Source organism: Diaphorina citri, unplaced genomic scaffold (genome assembly GCF_000475195.1).
Source record: "Diaphorina citri unplaced genomic scaffold, Diaci psyllid genome assembly version 1.1 scaffold47, whole genome shotgun sequence".
Classification (NCBI taxonomy): domain Eukaryota; kingdom Metazoa; phylum Arthropoda; class Insecta; order Hemiptera; family Psyllidae; genus Diaphorina; species Diaphorina citri.
The window spans coordinates 21091-39376 of NW_007377484.1; the positions used below are offsets into that span (position 1 = coordinate 21091).

Here is an 18286-nt window from a genome sequence, read left to right on the forward strand (position 1 = left end):
ATTTTAAATTCAAAGGAATGTGGACCATTTACAAGTTAGTGTTGTCCGCTAATGGTGAATTGTATTCAAGAGGAGTAAATTTGAATCATTTCTTGTCAGAGTTTATATCAAATATCATTGCTTTTTAAAATAAAGGACCTAGAAGAAAAACGAGGAACGTCTAGGGCACAAACTGGAAAATCATGGCCAGATTGAGGACTATGGAAAATGAAACTGAAATTCAGTGGCATCCACTAGAAACTCCTTGTAAAGCATAGTTTTAATTTTATTTATTTATTGTCAGTCCATTTGTTTCATGTGAAAATCCGCAAACATGAGCGATAACCCGAAGAACTTGTTCAAATCCAACAACAAATCTGTACTGGAGGAAGTTCGACAAGTAACAGAAAATAGATCACAATCAAAAACAAATTATAGTATTTGTTAATGATGATTGAGATTAAAAAGAAACACAAGTTGAAAATATTGAAATAATATACATTTATGTGAGCCTAAAAAACAACAACGACCCAACCCAAGTTTATTAAAACAATTCACAATGTCTGAATGCGGTCTTTTCACATCAATTTATTTATTATTCAAATCCGAACACTGACGTTGTTTGTTCCTAACCTCATCAACCACTATCACAGTTTAGTCTAAATCAAATTAAAACACATTGAAATCAATTTATTTAATAAAATTATTTAAAAAGTAGAGTTTTATTTATTATTTTTTCCAAAAAGAAAAATTTAAATACAGATGATTTTTCCGTGCGATCACCTGCAAGTTTCGAGAAAGCTCGGGTTAGCTCGTGTTTGAGAATATTGATTGCTTTTCCAGTGTTTCTCTTATTTTCCTCTACATGCACTGTCAGCAACCCTTAACCTCCTTCTCACCGGCCACCCCCTAACCCCCCAACTACATATCTTGTTCTAGGAACTTAATGATAGATAAGCATTAACTAAAGTAAAGACAATGCGCCTTGCATGTATCAAGTGAAATGTTTTATTATTAATGTTTTCATGTTGAGTCTCAGTGACAAATGATTTTTTTTTTTTTTTCTGAAATGGTAGGTATTTGTAAGTGAACTTCTTACATTAGTACAATTGGACTTTATTGTTCGGGAAAACTCGTGGTTATGATAGGTATCGTTATATGCCACAAGTAGGTATGTATATTATGTACCTACTCAACTGATATTCTATTAACATTAAGAACATACATTCCGATACATTGGACAAACAGCAAACACCTTGTCCATATGGTTGATGAAGTAAACTGACAATTTGGCGAGAGGTCCAAACAAATTAAACGAAAACATAGAACCACTCAAAGAAAAATTCGATAGTGTCAGGTTTAATTGTTGCCATTTCTCATCAATACACGCAATCAAAAAATAAACCCAGAACAATTTTCCAAGAAAACGCCCTACTGGACGTCCACCGAAACAAGCGAAATTCCCTAAAAAATGAGAATAATAACACTAGTGCCTTTGATGTAGCAATGAGTATCCCAAAGAGCAAACCCAAAGGAAAACGTCACAATCAAAAAATAAACCCAGAACAATTTTCCAAGAAAACGCCCTACTGGACGTCCACCGAAACAAACGAAATTCCCTAAAAAATGAGAATAATAACACTAGTGCCTTTGATGTAGCAATGAGTATCCCAAAGAGCAAACCCAAAGGAAAACGTCAGATCAGCAAGAGAAGAGATCTATCTTTTGGAGATATTGAAGAATCAGATGAAAATTTGACAAGTAGTTATTCAGGTAAGTGTAAGACTAGACGTTTAGGTTGGGAAAGAGGCTAAATTGCATAGAGAAATTCAGCATGGTGTAGCTGAAAGAGTGGGATGAGAAAATGAGTGTACCTACATAGTTCACGAGTATCACCATAAGTTTCACGTGTACTAATATCTATCTCACTACGAACCATCAATAAACCTTTTCTTTTAGTCATCAATCATTTGACAAAATTCAGAAAAGAAATCCCAAGGCCTCGGTCAAACAGAAATAAACGGGCTCGTTCCAAAGACTCTTCCGAGACTAACGCGACAAACGGCAAAGATTCCGACACCGATAGTACCCTAACAGACATTGATGTATCTAGCACTGAAGTGGCAGACGGCCTATCCACAGGCACGGAGATATTGAAGAATCAGATGAAAATTTGACAAGTAGTTATTCAGGTAAGGCTAAGACTAGACGTTTAGGTTGGGAAAAAGGCTAAATTGCAAAAAGAAATTCAGCAGGGTGTAGCTGAAAGAGTGGGATGAGAAAATGAGAGTACATAGTTCACGAGTATCACCATAAGTTTCACGTGTACTAATATCTCACTACGAACCATCAATAAACCTTTTCTTTTAGTCATCAATCATTTGACAAAATTCAGAAAAGAAATCCCAAGGCCCCGGTCAAACAGAAATAAACGGCCTCGTTCCAAAGACTCTTCCGAGACTAACGCAACAAACGGCAAAGATTCCGACACCGATAGTACCCTAACAGACATTGATGTATCTAGCACTGAAGTGGCAGACGGCCTATCCACAGGCAGTATATTGGAACTGTATGATACCACCATTCGATCTGACAATACAAAGCTAAAACGACTACAAATCGAAATCAAGAGGAATTATATAAACTGCTTCGTGAGGCTTGAACTAGTAACAATTGCCACATTATGCTCAACAAACGCCAAACACTTGCTCAAGCCGGGTCCAAAGGTCTTCATGGTAAACAATGAACCCTGCTATGAGGAATTAAAATCCGTTTTGAAAAATATGAAGTCGTTGAAAAGTTTTATGGGCTCCAAAAATACTTCTTTGATGGGTAAGTAAAAATAGCGTGTGATGAGTCATAGACTATCAGAATACAAAATTATACATACTTTCATTGTACCCTATACTTTGTAAAATATGGATTACTTATTTACAGAGAATCGAATGTTACTTGATGTGTTACATTGGATTTTCTTCGATTCTAAACTGCCAGTGTTTATCGAAATCAAATTCAATCAAACTCAAAATGATCTGCAGAGGATTGACACCCTGCGTCTAAACTTGAAGCCTGCGCTGATAACAAAGGTCAAGTACGCCCAATATTCGAATCAAGAAGTGGACTACCGATATTTCTTAAGATATCTGAGACAAAATAGAGAAGACTTTGACATAAAATTGGGATATGTTGCTGTACACATGCAACTCTTGTATCAAGTACTTGCTGATGGTATTGATGTTCTTATTCAAGATAAGAAAGGTAAGGTCCAAGAGATGGATGCCCTCTGTACTTATGTAGAAATTAGCAAACAAATTAGGTATTAACGTTGTTTTATTTAGTCCGAAGATAGAATTTCCTTGAAGAACGTTAAGATAACTTTTTTTCTGGAACACTTTTTCAGGAGTTGCCATCTACACCAATCTCATCACCAGTGTTGACTCTATCAGAGACAATGTCTACTACATCCTGGAACACTTTTTCAGGAGTTGCCATCTACACCAATCTCATCACCAGTGTTGACTCTATCAGAGACAATGTCTACTACATCCAAACAAATTAGGTATTAACGTTGTTTTATTTAGTCCGAAGATAGAATTTCCTTGAAGAACGTTAAGATAACTTTTTTCTGGATAGCGACCGAGTGCGCGTACACATGGGCGTACTAAGCCTCGAACCTTGCCTTACCGTGATAATAGCCCTAGGATTATCATCTTTGAAATATCATTGACTAGTCTGGTCTGGTCTTGGGCTTTATTGCGGCGGATAAATTGTTTATTTTCGGCGCTTCTAACAGATGCGAAAAGAGCGGCCGAGTGCGCGTACACATGGGCGTACTAAGCCTCGAACCTTGCCTTACCGTGGTAATAGCCCTAGGATTATCATCTTCGAAATATCATTGACTAGTCTGGTCTGGTCTTGGGCTTTATTGCGGCGGATAAATTGTTTATTTTCGGCGCTTCTAACAGATGCGAAAAATCCTTGCCTACAGTTAAAGAAAGCTAAAAATCATTTTCGAATCAAAATACAAAAAACATTTTCAAACAATCCAGGACGCGTTTCAATCATGTGGATTCTCTTGGAAAACTGATCATTTCAGATATTTTTTGGTGCAACTTCAAAAGTTTTATGAGATACGTATCTAGGTACATCAATATTCAACATTGCAGCATTCACGATTTTCGAATCAAAATACAAAAAACATTTTCAAACAATCCAGGACGCGTTTCAATCATGTGGATCAACTACACCTAGAACTTACTGACCTAGTTCTCTAGGAAAACTGATCATTTCAGATATTTTTTGGTGCAACTTCAAAAGTTTTATGAGATACGTATCTTAGGTACATCAATATTCAACATTGCAGCATTCACAGCACATTTGAAAGAGGTTATATTCTATGTCATTACGTTCGAGTGTTTATTTCTCATTAGAAATGAAAAGCCTCTGTTCAGAGGCCTTAGAGCTTGGAGTAGGCTCTTCAAACTCAGCCGTCTTCGTCCCAAGTTAGGCAAGAAAACGTGCTGGAAACTAAGGGACGTCACGTGTCCAAAAGAAAGATGGAAAAAAATGCACCTAGCTAAATATTATTAAATGCATAAACAAAAACGTATGATGAACTCAACAAAAAATCTCAAAATAAAAAATCAAACAACAAGGAACAGCATCCTTACATTGACTTTATTTCAATAAATCTCCTCACATAAAATGTACATAAAAAAAAAAAAAAAAAATGCTCCAGGAGAGACAATGTCTACTACATCATGAACTCCAACTATAACTACGGCTCTAATATTGTGTTCGAGTACTTTGCCATCTTGGTGACTGAACTGGTCATTCAAAAAGACAGTCATAGTGACAAGAACGATTTCAGCATCTATCGCAATACGATTAATATGAACGATTGTATCTACTACATCAAAAACGTCAAGCGAATCAAAATCAAGTTAATCTTTTTCTTTAAAATGGGTAAGTCTCACTGGGTCAAATACAATTTCAGACAGCTCAACTGTGTCAATCACAGGTAAACTTATGTCGATTTTTTTTTTATTATTATTATCATTATTTTTGGACAAGGATTTTCAGAAATGGCTCAAACAAGGTATCTGATATTAACCTCTGTTTATCTATACGATGTCTTTCAGGATCAACTAAAATGTTCAAAAGACTATTGAGCATTGACAAGAAGATGTACTCCAAGTTCATGCTGGACAAGCAGTTTACACAAGATCAGTCCCAGAATCTCTCACAGATCGGTTCAGAAAAGCAACGAGTTCAGATAGTGCTATCAGTAGGTGTGTACGTCCTAGGTATTCTTATGTCCATCGTTTGCTTTGTGTGGTATATGAAGACTTGGCGATATTTCTAAACATCATGATCAGGCTATTACTCGGTATAAAAGTATGTACATGTTCTATATGTAGGTAGATATTATGTATTATGATATTCAATTTAGGAGGAAGGGAGATACAAAAAGTATTTTTATCAGAGACAGATAAACTAGGCATCTATCATCAACTTGAAAGTAGACGATATCTACTAATTAAAAGTTAAATAATAGAACACAAAAGAGAGATAGTGAAATTGATGTTTGCATCAAATTCTTGGATTTAATTTAATTACCTTTCTTGAAAGGAATGAAGGTTTTAACCCATCAAAACCATCACCATCACCTTTTTCTGAAGGCGAATCCACATTTTTATGACTTGATCCTCAGAGGATCAATGAAGTTCTGGAAAAAAAGCGGTAGCTCTATTGAACAGGCAATACTTTTTACTTGAAGAAAAAAAGCAGCATGCAGTTCTTCTCCAAAATAAAAGATGCCTTGCAAATTGTGCAAATCACACCTTTTCGACAATCTTGCAGAAAATTTTATTAATCCAGTTAAAAATGTGATTACTGTTTTGAAGAATTCTGTTAACAAAACATTTGCCTCGTAAAAATAAAACTGACGTCATCTAAATTCAATAAATATTGGCATTCAATATTAGTACCTACTCATTATCTTAATGGGTTAAAACACAAACCAGTTTTCGTGTTGCCTTATTTTTTGTACCCAATCTCTCTCCTCCGAATATGTTGTAAATAGTAAATACCTTAATTTATTTAGAAGAAATAGGTACACAGAGAATGAAAAGGAGAAGAAATAATATAATGTTCAAATAGAAGATAATCATATTGCCAAGGCGCCAACATCTTCTAAAATCGATACCAGAACAGTGGGAGGGCTTGGAAGTATTTACTCGGATCAATTTTATATAGGGTTTTCTCACAATTTTCATTTGCACTGTCTAGAATTCTGGATAGGTAGATAGTTCCGTAGGTTGGAAAATGTTAAATATAGTAGAATATCTACGTCCCAACAAACCTAAAAAGGATAGGAAAAGGACTGAACAGGTTTTTGAAGTGAATTTTCTTATTATTTGGATCAGTTTTAATATAATTCAGTCTTTTTGAAGCAAAGCCTTTGAGCTCCAAAATACCTTTATTTGATGTCAAAAAAGGATCTCCCGGTCCCAAGTAAGCCGTTTAGCGATAGCTATAAGATCAAAATTGAAGTTTGACAATTCATCTAGCCTGCTGTTCTATAGATTGAATTTAAAATACCTAACCAGTAAACATAGTTATGTCTTATTTAAAAAAGAAAATACTAAGTGCATTTTCTGAACTGCCATTAGAGCAAGAAATCACAAATTCAAATGATCGGAAAATATTATGTCTTATTTAAAAAAGAAAATACTAAGTGCATTTTCTGAACTGCCATTAGAGCAAGAAATCACAAATTCAAATGATCGGAAAATTAGCTTGACTTGGTAATCTGTTGTAGCTGTGTACACTTTCAAGATATTATCTGTTACATACAGCACCCTGTATACGTAACTTTGTTTTTCTCGTCTGTTTGTTCATTGTTTTTGAACTCCTATGTAACAAAAAGTATTAGATGAATGTCATTTGAACATTTTTTGGAAATTAAGTAATCTGTTGTAGCTGTGTACATTTTCAAGATATTATCTGCTACATACAGCACCCTGTATACGTAACTTTATTTTTCTCGTCTGTTTGTTCATTGTTTTTGAACTCCTATGTAACAAAAAGTATTAGATGAATGTCATTTGAACATTTTTTGGAAATTAACTCATGTTGACGACATAGGGGTCTAGGTCTGTGTTTTGGACAATCTCTGTTTTCATTTTAACTTCCCGAAACTTAACAAATGTAGAGCCATTAAAAAGATTTTCAAAGATTAATGTAGGTGAGTTTTTTTACCTACTTACCTATTTGATTTACCTCAATTTATTTTTTCCATTTATTAAAAAATCCATTTTCACTTCTTAAGCTGTCATTAATCACTTTATCAGATCAGATGGAGGGCCATTATTACTTCTTTCTTTTTCACTATTTGTCCCATTTTGATATTGACTTCCATTGTCCCCCTGGACGTTGGGCTCTAAGAAATTTGGCCTCAAGGATAAAATAAATGGTGACATGAGATGTCCAAATAGTGTGTTTATTAAGTTCACAAAGAATTTGGCGTTTTTTGAATTCCTTGGCTCTCCCGGGCAGAAAAAATCGCGGATATTTGAATCAAACTTTCATGTAACAGGCTTCGGTAATGATATTAGAGAGCACATAACGTACAAAAATACAACACATTATCTGAATTCTAGATCCCAATCTATTAGAATTAGATCTAGACCTAGACCTACACGAAATACTAATATTACCTACTAATGGTTTCAACAAAACAGCCTAATGCATGATGCCACGCACTCATAGATCTTTTCACTTGTCATAATAAAACTCCTCATAGATTTTGAAGATATCAAAAAGAGTGTCGACACACTCTCAGAACTCAGAAGCTCAATAAACCTATCAATTAAAATTATTTATTGACGCTACTTTTATTAGCTAATTACTCATCGTACGTAATAACAAGAGTGTTTATTGCTTTGGCATTGTGTAATAACTTCTCATTGAATTCATCAGATGTGTTTTCTATTTCGATGTCTATAATGCTAGATGATGTATGATTGTATTGCTATGTTTGTCTATTTCTGTATTTTTATTGTTTGTTTTCTTCCTAACAAGGCACTTCAGGCTATAATCAGGTATGATTATGATATTATAAAGGGTTCAAGACTTCTTTTTCATTCCTTCCCTCCTTATTCATCAGTCATCACATTGTTATACATTCACAGTTCTTTGCTCAGTCAGTCTGAATGACCTCAATATCCTAAAGGAAATTGAACGTTTGGCAAAATAATAATAATAATGCTGAAAACGGCTGTAAACTATTTTTGAGACCGTAATAATTAGGCATAGGTATAAAGTTTAAACAGACCGGTTAAGAAATTCTGGGTAAAAATTGAAATAAAAAATACAATAGAATAATGTTCGTTTTGGTGAAATAGGTGGGTCTTAAAAAAGTAACATAATTTATTATAAACTTGTAAATTATATTTAGCTCTCTGTTTTCATTGGGCTAAGGAGACATTAAATGAGAAAAAAAATGCCCGAAATTGTATTAGGTATATGGTTCAGAAATAAAAATGTGTTGTGGTACTTAAATTTTTGTTAAACAATAGGTTTTATATTTAGGTTTTAAATTTCATAAGAACAGTCGTTAGATAGATCTTGCACAATGCTGTAGTTCCACTCTGATGCCTTGGTCCTTCAGATGAGTCCTAATAGCAGCCGAGTTGCCGAAAATAAATATATACATACTTCTTTTCCTTGAAAGTCTTTCTTTCAACTAATTCATGAGATCATTGATCATACTTCAATATTTGCAATGTTGTCAATTCTTGTAAGTGCAAATATATTCTTCCAATCTGAAATTCACAGTAGTTTTTGAGAGAACTTTCAAGAGGACTTCGAGAATTACTAGAATCAAATTGTCAAGATATTATTTCAGTAAAATAGCGTTGCTTAATAAATTCAGCATGTATAGATAGAGAACCTTTTTACCTAATATGAAGAGGATTTTAATCATTGGATTCCATAATTGTTTTTACAATGTTGTCAATTCTTGTAAGTGCAAATATCTTCCAATCTGAAATTCACAGTAGTTTTTGAGAGAACTTTCAAGAGGACTTCGAGAATTACTAGAATCAAATAATTGTCAAGATATTATTTCAGTAAAATAGCATTGCTTAATAAATTCAGCATGTATAGATAGAGAACCTTTTTACCTAATATGAAGAGGATTTTAATCATTGGATTCCATAATTGTTTTTGGATGTCCAACGGATAAAGTTGAAAGAGACGTAGGTATGTAATATAAATCTAGGTCTAAGAACTACATAATCACTAGTTTTTCCATCTTTGAAACCAGTTCAAATCTGGATTTGCCTATTGATACTATTTCACGTTTACCTATCAGCTACCTATGTGTTCTTCATCTTATTACCTGTCAAGAGCAGCCCGAAGCCTCGTAATGACTTTGTTTTTTTCCCCCCTTCCTTGTTTCCTGATTTTTCCTGCTTTCTTTTCTTTTTCACATTGTCTTTGTTTCTTTCTCTATTGGCATGACATGTTGTGTTAGTTACTTCCCAATGATGTTTTATTTTTCTTTCAACATATTTTCTTCTTATATGTACCTAACTAAGTACTTATGCACCAACCAGCATTTTCCGACAGTATTATGTATTGTACGTACATGTACCAATCTGCGGCATGTCGAGCGACCTTAGTAGTTAATGCGAATGTTCACAAGCATGTTCTTCACTAGAATCACTAGTACTTGAGCACAGCTTAGTACCTATGCTACGTCACGTAAGATACGGCCAATGTTCTCCATACGATACATGATACATAGATACTTCTCCCATTTCACGTTTACCTATCAGCTACCTATGTGTTCTTCATCTTATCACCTGTCAAGAGCAGCCCGAAGCCTCGTAATGACTTTTGTTTTTTTCCCCCCTTCCTTGTTTCCTGATTTTTCCTGCTTTCTTTTCTTTTTCACATTGTCTTTGTTTCTTTTCTCTATTAGCATGACATGTTGTGTTAGTTAATTCCCAATGATGTTTTATTTTTCTTTCTACATATTTTCTTCTTATATGTACCTAACTAAGTACTTATGCACCAACCAGCATTTTCCGACAGTATTATGTATTGTACGTACATGTACCAATCTGTGGCATGTCGAGCGACCTTAGCAGTTAATGCGAATGTTCACAAGCATGTTCTTCACTAGAATCACTACTTGAGCACAGCTTAGTACCTATGCTACGTCACGTAAGATACGGCCAATGTTCTCCATACGATACATGATACATAGATACTTCTCCACTAGTTTAGTACCTACCTACTACCTACTCATAAGTATACGCATCGAGTTTAATCGTATGTATTTATTTTATCGTATGTTTCAATTGAACAGGACCAAGAGGTACCTACTCATAAGTATACGCATCGAGTTTAATCGTATGTATTTATTTTATCGTATGTTTCAATTGAACAGGACCAAGAGGGGTACCTACTACCTACTCATAAGTATACGCATCGGGTTTAATCGTATGTATTTATTTTATCGTATGTTTCAATTGAACAGGACCAAGAGGAGGTTTTTTAAAAACATTACGGGTGCGCAAAAGCAAATCTACATTTTTTACTCTTCCTCAAATTTCAATTCGTTTTAGTTCGAAAACAAATCTCGCTAAGATAATAAAGGAAGTGCAGACTTTTTTGTTTCAATTTTGTAAAAAATAAATATTTTTTTCTTCATCTTCAAATTTTGTGAACAATATTATTTTTCTATTTTTGTCTAGTTTAAAGCAAGTAATTAATTTTCAATTACTTCGTTAGTAAAATAAATAATTTTCATATTTTAATTAATTTATTTTAATAAACATTTGTGAGCTGTTATTCAGTGGAAATTTATTTTTTAAACTTTTTTACGAACGTACATACGAAACTTTTTTTCTTTTTTGAAAACCTACAATAAATTTGAAACTTTGTGACAGGTAAATTTTTAAATTTATTTGTTTTTAAATTTTTCATCCATGCTTTTGTTTTTAAGTTTGGAAAAATTAAAGGGATGAAACTAAATACCTTCTACGTGTTCTACAAAATCTCTTGAATGGTTTTCGTGCTTTTTAAAGTTTCCAAAAGGGTTTGAGAATAATTTTAAAGGGTCAGAAACATTTTTCATAAGTTTGGGAATAGTTTTTTGTTTTTGTCCGAGCAAGAGAGAGGGTTGTGTTCTGTTGTGGGCTGCAAGCATGGACTTTGAACTTTCAAGCTGACCATTTTCCTTTTTCTAGGGAAGAGGAATCATTATTATTTTAGGTGAAATTTTCATTTCTTCTCCCTCTAGCTTTCTCTCGTTTTCTCAACGTTCATAGTTCTCTTTAGTGCTCGGATAAGTAAAGTACTTAGTTTTTACCTATCATTGATTTTATTGTGCTTTCTTCAACCCTTCTGTTTGATTTGTTATCTTTTACTCTTTCATTATAAGTTCCGGGTATGTTCTTTGCTTTTCATAATGTTTTATAGTGCTTTGAGCTTTCTACTTGCATGTATAGCTAAACTATAAATTTAATATTTAGTAAAGTCTTTCAAATATGTAATCGTATCTTCTATTGTTTTGGCATTTGCTCCTGAATGTGTAGGTCCTAATCAATCTAATTCAAAGACATGTTGGTTGTTTTATTTATATTATTTAATTTACCATGATATTTATTGTACACGTGTATTTTATTGTTGATTTTTTTCAAGTTATGCTGTAAGCTAAGTACGTACTACGTACGTAAGTAGATGTGGAACATTTAGCTAAAATTAATTTAAATGATTTTATTTAATAAATTTATATATCTACCCACTTCGTAATATTTTCGGACTGTGAAGATTACATTGTCTATATAAACAATGTTGACGAATTTATCGTTTTAACTTACCCTTAAAACCTTTTTAGGGGTTTGATTCAGTATAATATTTTGTAGAACGGTTAATCCGGCCCGAAGGATCATGTTCTCTTTTCATCTAATACTAAGTACATTAACTTGAGATGAGCAAAACCGAAATTATTGTAAGTAGGTAGAGGTATTTACACACATATTACGTATTGTAATTTTATCTTCCATTTGCAAAGTAGGTAGGTAGTAGTTATTTGCATGCGTTAATTATTTAGTGAAAATTACCTTAATGACTAGGACTAAACCCTGATGATAGCTGCTAAAATTGTAATAAATTACTAATATTCATCCGCCAAAATACTACAATCTCCAGCATAATTTGCTACATCCTTGTTTTAACAACAATATTGTTAGGTGCTTGCATCATGGCATGTGAGATGTGAGCGTAAAGGGATTCTCAATTGTCTCGACAATTCCCTCTGCCTCTGCGCGGTTCTAAATTGCTGGCTGTGTTGGTACTGCGGAGCCAAAATACTTATTTTAGAATAGAAAATCTCCATTATAAATTTAGTACCTAACAAATTTGATGTTTAGCTTTGAAATCAAGTCAGGTAATTGTTGTATTGTTGGAATTTCTAAGAACTGTATATGTACCTACCTGTGCCTGTGTGCAGTATTGTAATTCTTTTGTTAATTGTTTGTTGCCTTCAATGTTCAATTGAAACACCTAGACAGGTAACTCTAAGGTTGGGCCTTGGCTTTAGCCATTGTTCGAAAGATTTTGTCGACTTCACAATGGGTTTTGAATTTTGTGTTGGAAATGAAAATTGCTCTAAAAATAATAATACTTCCGCTTTTTGTTCTCAAAAAAAGTTTGACATGGATGAATTTTGGCTCGTTTTGTTGATAACTACGAGAGAAAATGTTTAGTGTAATATTGTAGGTACTTTGTTAGTTTGACATGGATGAATTTTGGCTCGTTTTGTTGATAACTACGAGAGAAAATGTTTAGTGTAATATTGTAGGTACTTTGTTATTGGTGTAGGTGTAATCTTTAGTTTTGTAAGGATAAACCAACCTCATCGTGGTGCACTTAGGAAATGGAGGTTGGTGGTTTGTCTCCAAGTCAAGCCAACACTTCATCGCTATGCAGCAAATAATCTCTTTCGCTTTAACCATGTTAGGACCGATACGCCATTACTAGGTTTCAAATATTAAATCGTTTATTGGCAAACGTCCTGGCAATGAGGACTTTGGTGACGACAGGTGCTTCGAATAAGTCAGTTCTTTGGCATTCAAATGATGAACATGTGAAGATATGAAACTAGACCAACCTGTTCCGTAATTGTGTAGGTACAGTCCAGTTTTGTAAGGATAAACCAACCTCATCGTGGTGCACTTAGGAAATGGAGGTTGGTGGTTCGTCTCCAAGTCAAGCCAACACTTCATCGCTATGCAGCAAATCTCTTTCGCTTTAACCATGTTAGGACCGATACGCCATTACTAGGTTTCAAATATAAAATCGTTTATTGGCAAACGTCCTGGCAATGAGGACTTTGGTGACGACAGGTGCTTTGAATAAGTCAGTTCTTTGGCATTCAAATGATGAACATGTGAAGATATGAAACTAGACCAACCTGTTCCGTAATTGTGTAGGTACAGTCAGCTCCCCACACCCTGAATATTAGGTAACATCCCCAAAAACCAATTTGTGTCTAAAATCATTCAATCCGTCCAATTATTCAAATATGTATGGACAATATATGTATTTTGCTTTCAGTGTCATTAGGTAGTAGGTTCAAGGAACGCACCCGTTATCTGGTTTTTCAAACTTTTAAGTATCGCGGCTTCGTTTTTGATGGTCGCATTAAAACTTAAACATCCCCAAAAACCAATTTGTGTCTAAAATCATTCAATCCGTCCAATTATTCAAATATGTATGGACAATATATTATGTATTTTGCTTTCAGTGTCATTAGTAGGTTCAAGGAACGCACCCGTTATCTGGTTTTTCAAACTTTTAAGTATCGCGGCTTCGTTTTTGATGGTCGCATTAAAACTTAACATTAACTTTTTTAATAGTCCTTGGCTCGCGCGGTCATGTTGTCTTTCAATTTTATGACTGCACTCAGATTGGAATTGACATTCATGTTCCTTGCTCCTTGCTATATTGGGAGGTGGAAGGGTGTTGTTTAATTGGTCCGCGGGTCGTGAGAAGAATTGATAATGAATAAATTAGCCAATCACATGTCTGGGTGGTGATATTGTAGCCACAATTGAATTCACCACCCAACTCAGTAACACATGAAACTCAAATTTATCACAGCTCACTTAAAATCTACATTCACTGAGATTGGAATTGACATTCATGTTCCTTGCTCCTTGCTATATTGGGAGGTGGAAGGGTGTTGTTTGATTGGTCCGCGGGTCGTGAGAAGAATTGATAATGAATAAATTAGCCAATCACATGTCTGGGTGGCAATATTGTAGCCACAATTGAATTCACCACCCAACTCAGTAACACATGAAACTCAAATTTATCACAGCTCACTTAAAATCTACATTTGCAAAATTCTACCAAGTCTGTACACAAAGCTGACAAAACACTTTACCCAACAAACACATTACACTACACGAATAAAACAACAAATTTTCCACAACACTTGACAGAAGAGACCTGCTAGAAATAGAAAGCCTTGTTAATCAATCAGAAGACGAAGCTAACAAAGGCATGGCATTCTTCAGAAGGAAACCAACATTCTGGGATAAGATCCAATGGGCCAAGTACAAACCATTCTACATAGCTTTGGCCATTCTGCTCGCTCTACTACTCATCTACTTCATCCTCTATCTCTACTGTAAGATGACGTCACAAGATTGAGCCGGGGAACGTATGTGAGAAAGCAAAAGGAAGCATTTGACGGATTAAGATTAAGAATAAGACAAGATACAGATTGTTTAAATCGTACATTGTTGGGTTCCATGTCCTTTTTAGGACATGGAACTTACACATGAGATGGTTTTTACCATACACCGATCTTTTATGAAATCAGACAGAAATCAAACTATTTCAGACCATTTTAACCCAAGGAAACTTTCCGAAATGTGTAGCTTCATGGGAAATTAGAAATCCTTCTGTTTCAATCACTTGTCTTCGTAAAGTTCAAGGAATGACACGCAAGACTTGAAGAGTTTGAAAGACTTTTTTTTATATATGTATTTTATATGTTCAAGGATGATTCTGATGCTGTTTAGGGGTTGGGGTCAGGCGGGGTTGTGACGTGGCTGGGGTGTTTTGTAATGTTTTGTTTATTTTGTTCGCGTATGCGTCTTTTTCTTCTGATGCTACTCCGGAAGTTTCCTATTAACAGAACTATCCTCACTTTGTCGGTGGCAAGTTGTAAACTTGTAATATGGAACAAGAGACTTTACCAGTACTCGGTAATATGGGCCATGACGTAATTTTGTAGTCATTATCCGTTTATCTCTGTTGAGCTGTGTCCACATATAGTCGACGCCGTCGATTGACCGTCGATCGATGTCGACTGAAATCGTACACTGCCTTGAAATTATTGAGTACACACTACTCACACCTCTACATTATGCCTCGTGTCGTTTCCAGTATAGGTTACCTCCTTTCTGTTCCTCATGAACTTTTACTCTTATCCTATCATTTTACAACAATTTATGTCACTTTTTTATCCTTATATCTCACGGTGGCTCGGTAGATGTGGAGCATTTAGCTAAAATTAATTTAAATGATTATATTTAATAAATTTACATATCTACCCACTTCGTAATATTTTCGGACTGTGAAGATTACATTGTCATTATAAACAATGTTGACAAATTTATCGTTTTAACTTGCCTTTAAAATGCTTTTTAGGGTTTTGATTCAGTATAATATTTTGTAGAACGGTTAATCCGGCCCGAAGGATCATGTTTTCTTTTCATCTAATTCTACGTACATTAACTTGAGATGAGCAAAACCGAAATTATTGTAAGTAGGTAGAGGTACATACACCATATTACGTATTGTAATTTTATCTTCCATTTGCAAAGTAGGTAGTAGTAATTTGCATGCGTTAATTATTCAGTGAAAATTACCTTAATGACTAGGACTAAACCCTGATGATAGCTGCTAAAATTGTAATAAATTACTAATATTCATCCGCCAAAATACTTATTTTAGAATAGAAAATCTCCATTATAAATTTAGTACCTAACAAATTTGATGTTTAGCTTTGAAATCAAGTCAGGTAATTGTTGTATTGTTGGAATTTCTAAGAACTGTATATGTACCTACCTGTGCCTGTGTGCAGTATTGTAATTCTTTTGTTAATTGTTTGTTGCCTTCAATGTTCAATTGAAACACCTAGACAGGTAACTCTAAGGTTGGGCCTTGGCTTTAGCCATTGTTCGAAAGATTTTGTCGACTTCACAATGGGTTTTGAATTTTGTGTTGGAAATGAAAATTGCTCTAAAAATAATAATACTTCCGCTTTTTGTTCTCAAAAAAAGTTTGACATGGATGAATTTTGGCTCGTTTTGTTGATAACTACGAGAGAAAATGTTTAGTGTAATATTGTAGGTACTTTGTTATTGGTGTAGGTGTAATCTTTAGTTTTGTAAGGATAAACCAACCTCATCGTGGTGCACTTAGGAAATGGAGGTTGGTGGTTTGTCTCCAAGTCAAGCCAACACTTCATCGCTATGCAGCAAATAATCTCTTTCGCTTTAACCATGTTAGGACCGATACGCCATTACTAGGTTTCAAATATTAAATCGTTTATTGGCAAACGTCCTGGCAATGAGGACTTTGGTGACGACAGGTGCTTCGAATAAGTCAGTTCTTTGGCATTCAAATGATGAACATGTGAAGATATGAAACTAGACCAACCTGTTCCGTAATTGTGTAGGTACAGTCAGCTCCCCACACCCTGAATATTAACATCCCCAAAAACCAATTTGTGTCTAAAATCATTCAATCCGTCCAATTATTCAAATATGTATGGACAATATATGTATTTTGCTTTCAGTGTCATTAGGTAGTAGGTTCAAGGAACGCACCCGTTATCTGGTTTTTCAAACTTTTAAGTATCGCGGCTTCGTTTTTGATGGTCGCATTAAAACTTAACATTAACTTTTTTAATAGTCCTTGGCTCGCGCGGTCATGTTGTCTTTCAATTTTATGACTGCACTCAGATTGGAATTGACATTCATGTTCCTTGCTCCTTGCTATATTGGGAGGTGGAAGGGTGTTGTTTAATTGGTCCGCGGGTCGTGAGAAGAATTGATAATGAATAAATTGGCCAATCACATGTCTGGGTGGTGATATTGTAGCCACAATTGAATTCACCACCCAACTCAGTAACACATGAAACTCAAATTTATCACAGCTCACTTAAAATCTACATTCGCAAAATTCTACCAAGTCTGTACACAAAACTGACAAAACACTTTACCCAACAAACAAATTACACTACACGAATAAAACAACAAATTTTCCACAACACTTGACAGAAGAGACCTGCTAGAAATAGAAAGCCTTGTTTAATCAGAAGACGAAGCTAACAAAGGCATGGCATTCTTCAGAAGGAAACCAACATTCTGGGATAAGATCCAATGGGCCAAGTACAAACCATTCTACATAGCTTTGGCCATTCTGCTCGCTCTACTACTCATCTACTTCATCCTCTATCTCTACTGTAAGATGACGTCACAAGATTGAGCCAGGGAACGTATGTGAGAAAGCAAAAGAAAGCATTTGACGGATTAAGATTAAGAATAAGACAAGATACAGATAGTTTAAATCATACATTGTTGGGTTCCATGTCCTTTTTAGGGCATGGAACTTACACATGAGATGGTTTTTACCATACACGGATCTTTTATGAAATCAGACAGAAATCAAACTATTTCAGACCATTTTAACCCAAGGAAACTTTCCGAAATGTGTAGCTTCATGGGAAAAGGTCCAGTTCTACAATCTGAGGATTGACAATGCCCATGTATTGCTCCGAGGCAAATTTGTTGGGTTCTTTCCATAGTCATACCTACTATAACATGAGTTTGCCACTAGATAAAGCATTATCACCTACTGAGGGATATTACAATACTATTCAAGTATTCATCTTTGGAAGAGAAATTTGCACTAAGATAGCCATTACCTACTGTGTCTTACTTTCTGCTGAACACATTTGCCACCAGGTAGTCCGTTTCAAATGGCTGATAGGATCTGTTTAGTTTGCCACTAGATAAAGCATTATCACCTACTGAGGGATATTACAATACTGTTCAAGTATTCATCTTTGGAAGAGAAATTTGCAACAAGATAGCCATTACCTACTGTGTCTTACTTTCTGCTGAACACATTTGCCACCAGGTAGTCCGTTTCAAATGGCTGATAGGATCTGTTTGAAATTAGTTGTACCTTCAACCATTCTAAGATT

General features: G+C 34.8%; 2 protein-coding genes across 4 annotated transcripts in view; both read left to right on the forward strand.

The window, feature by feature from the left end:
* Positions 1–208: 208 nt before the first annotated feature.
* On the forward strand, positions 209–5432 carry LOC108253142. The gene is made up of 8 exons (XM_017446565.2): positions 209–394; positions 1521–1752; positions 1939–2121; positions 2533–2811; positions 2917–3237; positions 3380–3441; positions 4737–4944; positions 5121–5432. The coding sequence occupies exons 1-8, from the start codon at positions 314–316 to the stop codon at positions 5342–5344; spliced, it is 1590 nt and encodes a 529-aa protein (XP_017302054.2). The 5' UTR covers positions 209–313; the 3' UTR covers positions 5345–5432.
* A 5390-nt stretch (positions 5433–10822) lies between these two features.
* LOC103515057 (protein abrupt) overlaps positions 10823–18286 on the forward strand; it is a 66651-nt gene continuing 59187 nt past the window's right edge. For 2 of the 3 annotated variants that reach the window (XM_026827799.1, XM_008479979.3), the window contains exon 1: positions 10823–10943. The gene's annotated coding sequence lies outside the window, so the exon portion shown is untranslated. Of the gene's footprint in view, positions 10944–10964; positions 11444–18286 lie in introns of those variants that run through there. The other variant, XM_026827789.1, reaches the window with a different exon arrangement.

Bases quoted from the DNA above. Each gene is read 5' to 3' on its own strand.
- LOC108253142 (XM_017446565.2), top strand. From the start codon at position 314: ATGAGCGATAACCCGAAGAACTTGTTCAAATCCAACAACAAATCTGTA. The intron at 3,442-4,736 runs ATCCTGGAACAC...AATGTCTACTAC, and splicing joins TCAGAGACAATGTCTACTAC to ATCATGAACTCCAACTATAA. The intron at 4,945-5,120 runs GTAAGTCTCACT...GATGTCTTTCAG, and splicing joins AATCTTTTTCTTTAAAATGG to GATCAACTAAAATGTTCAAA.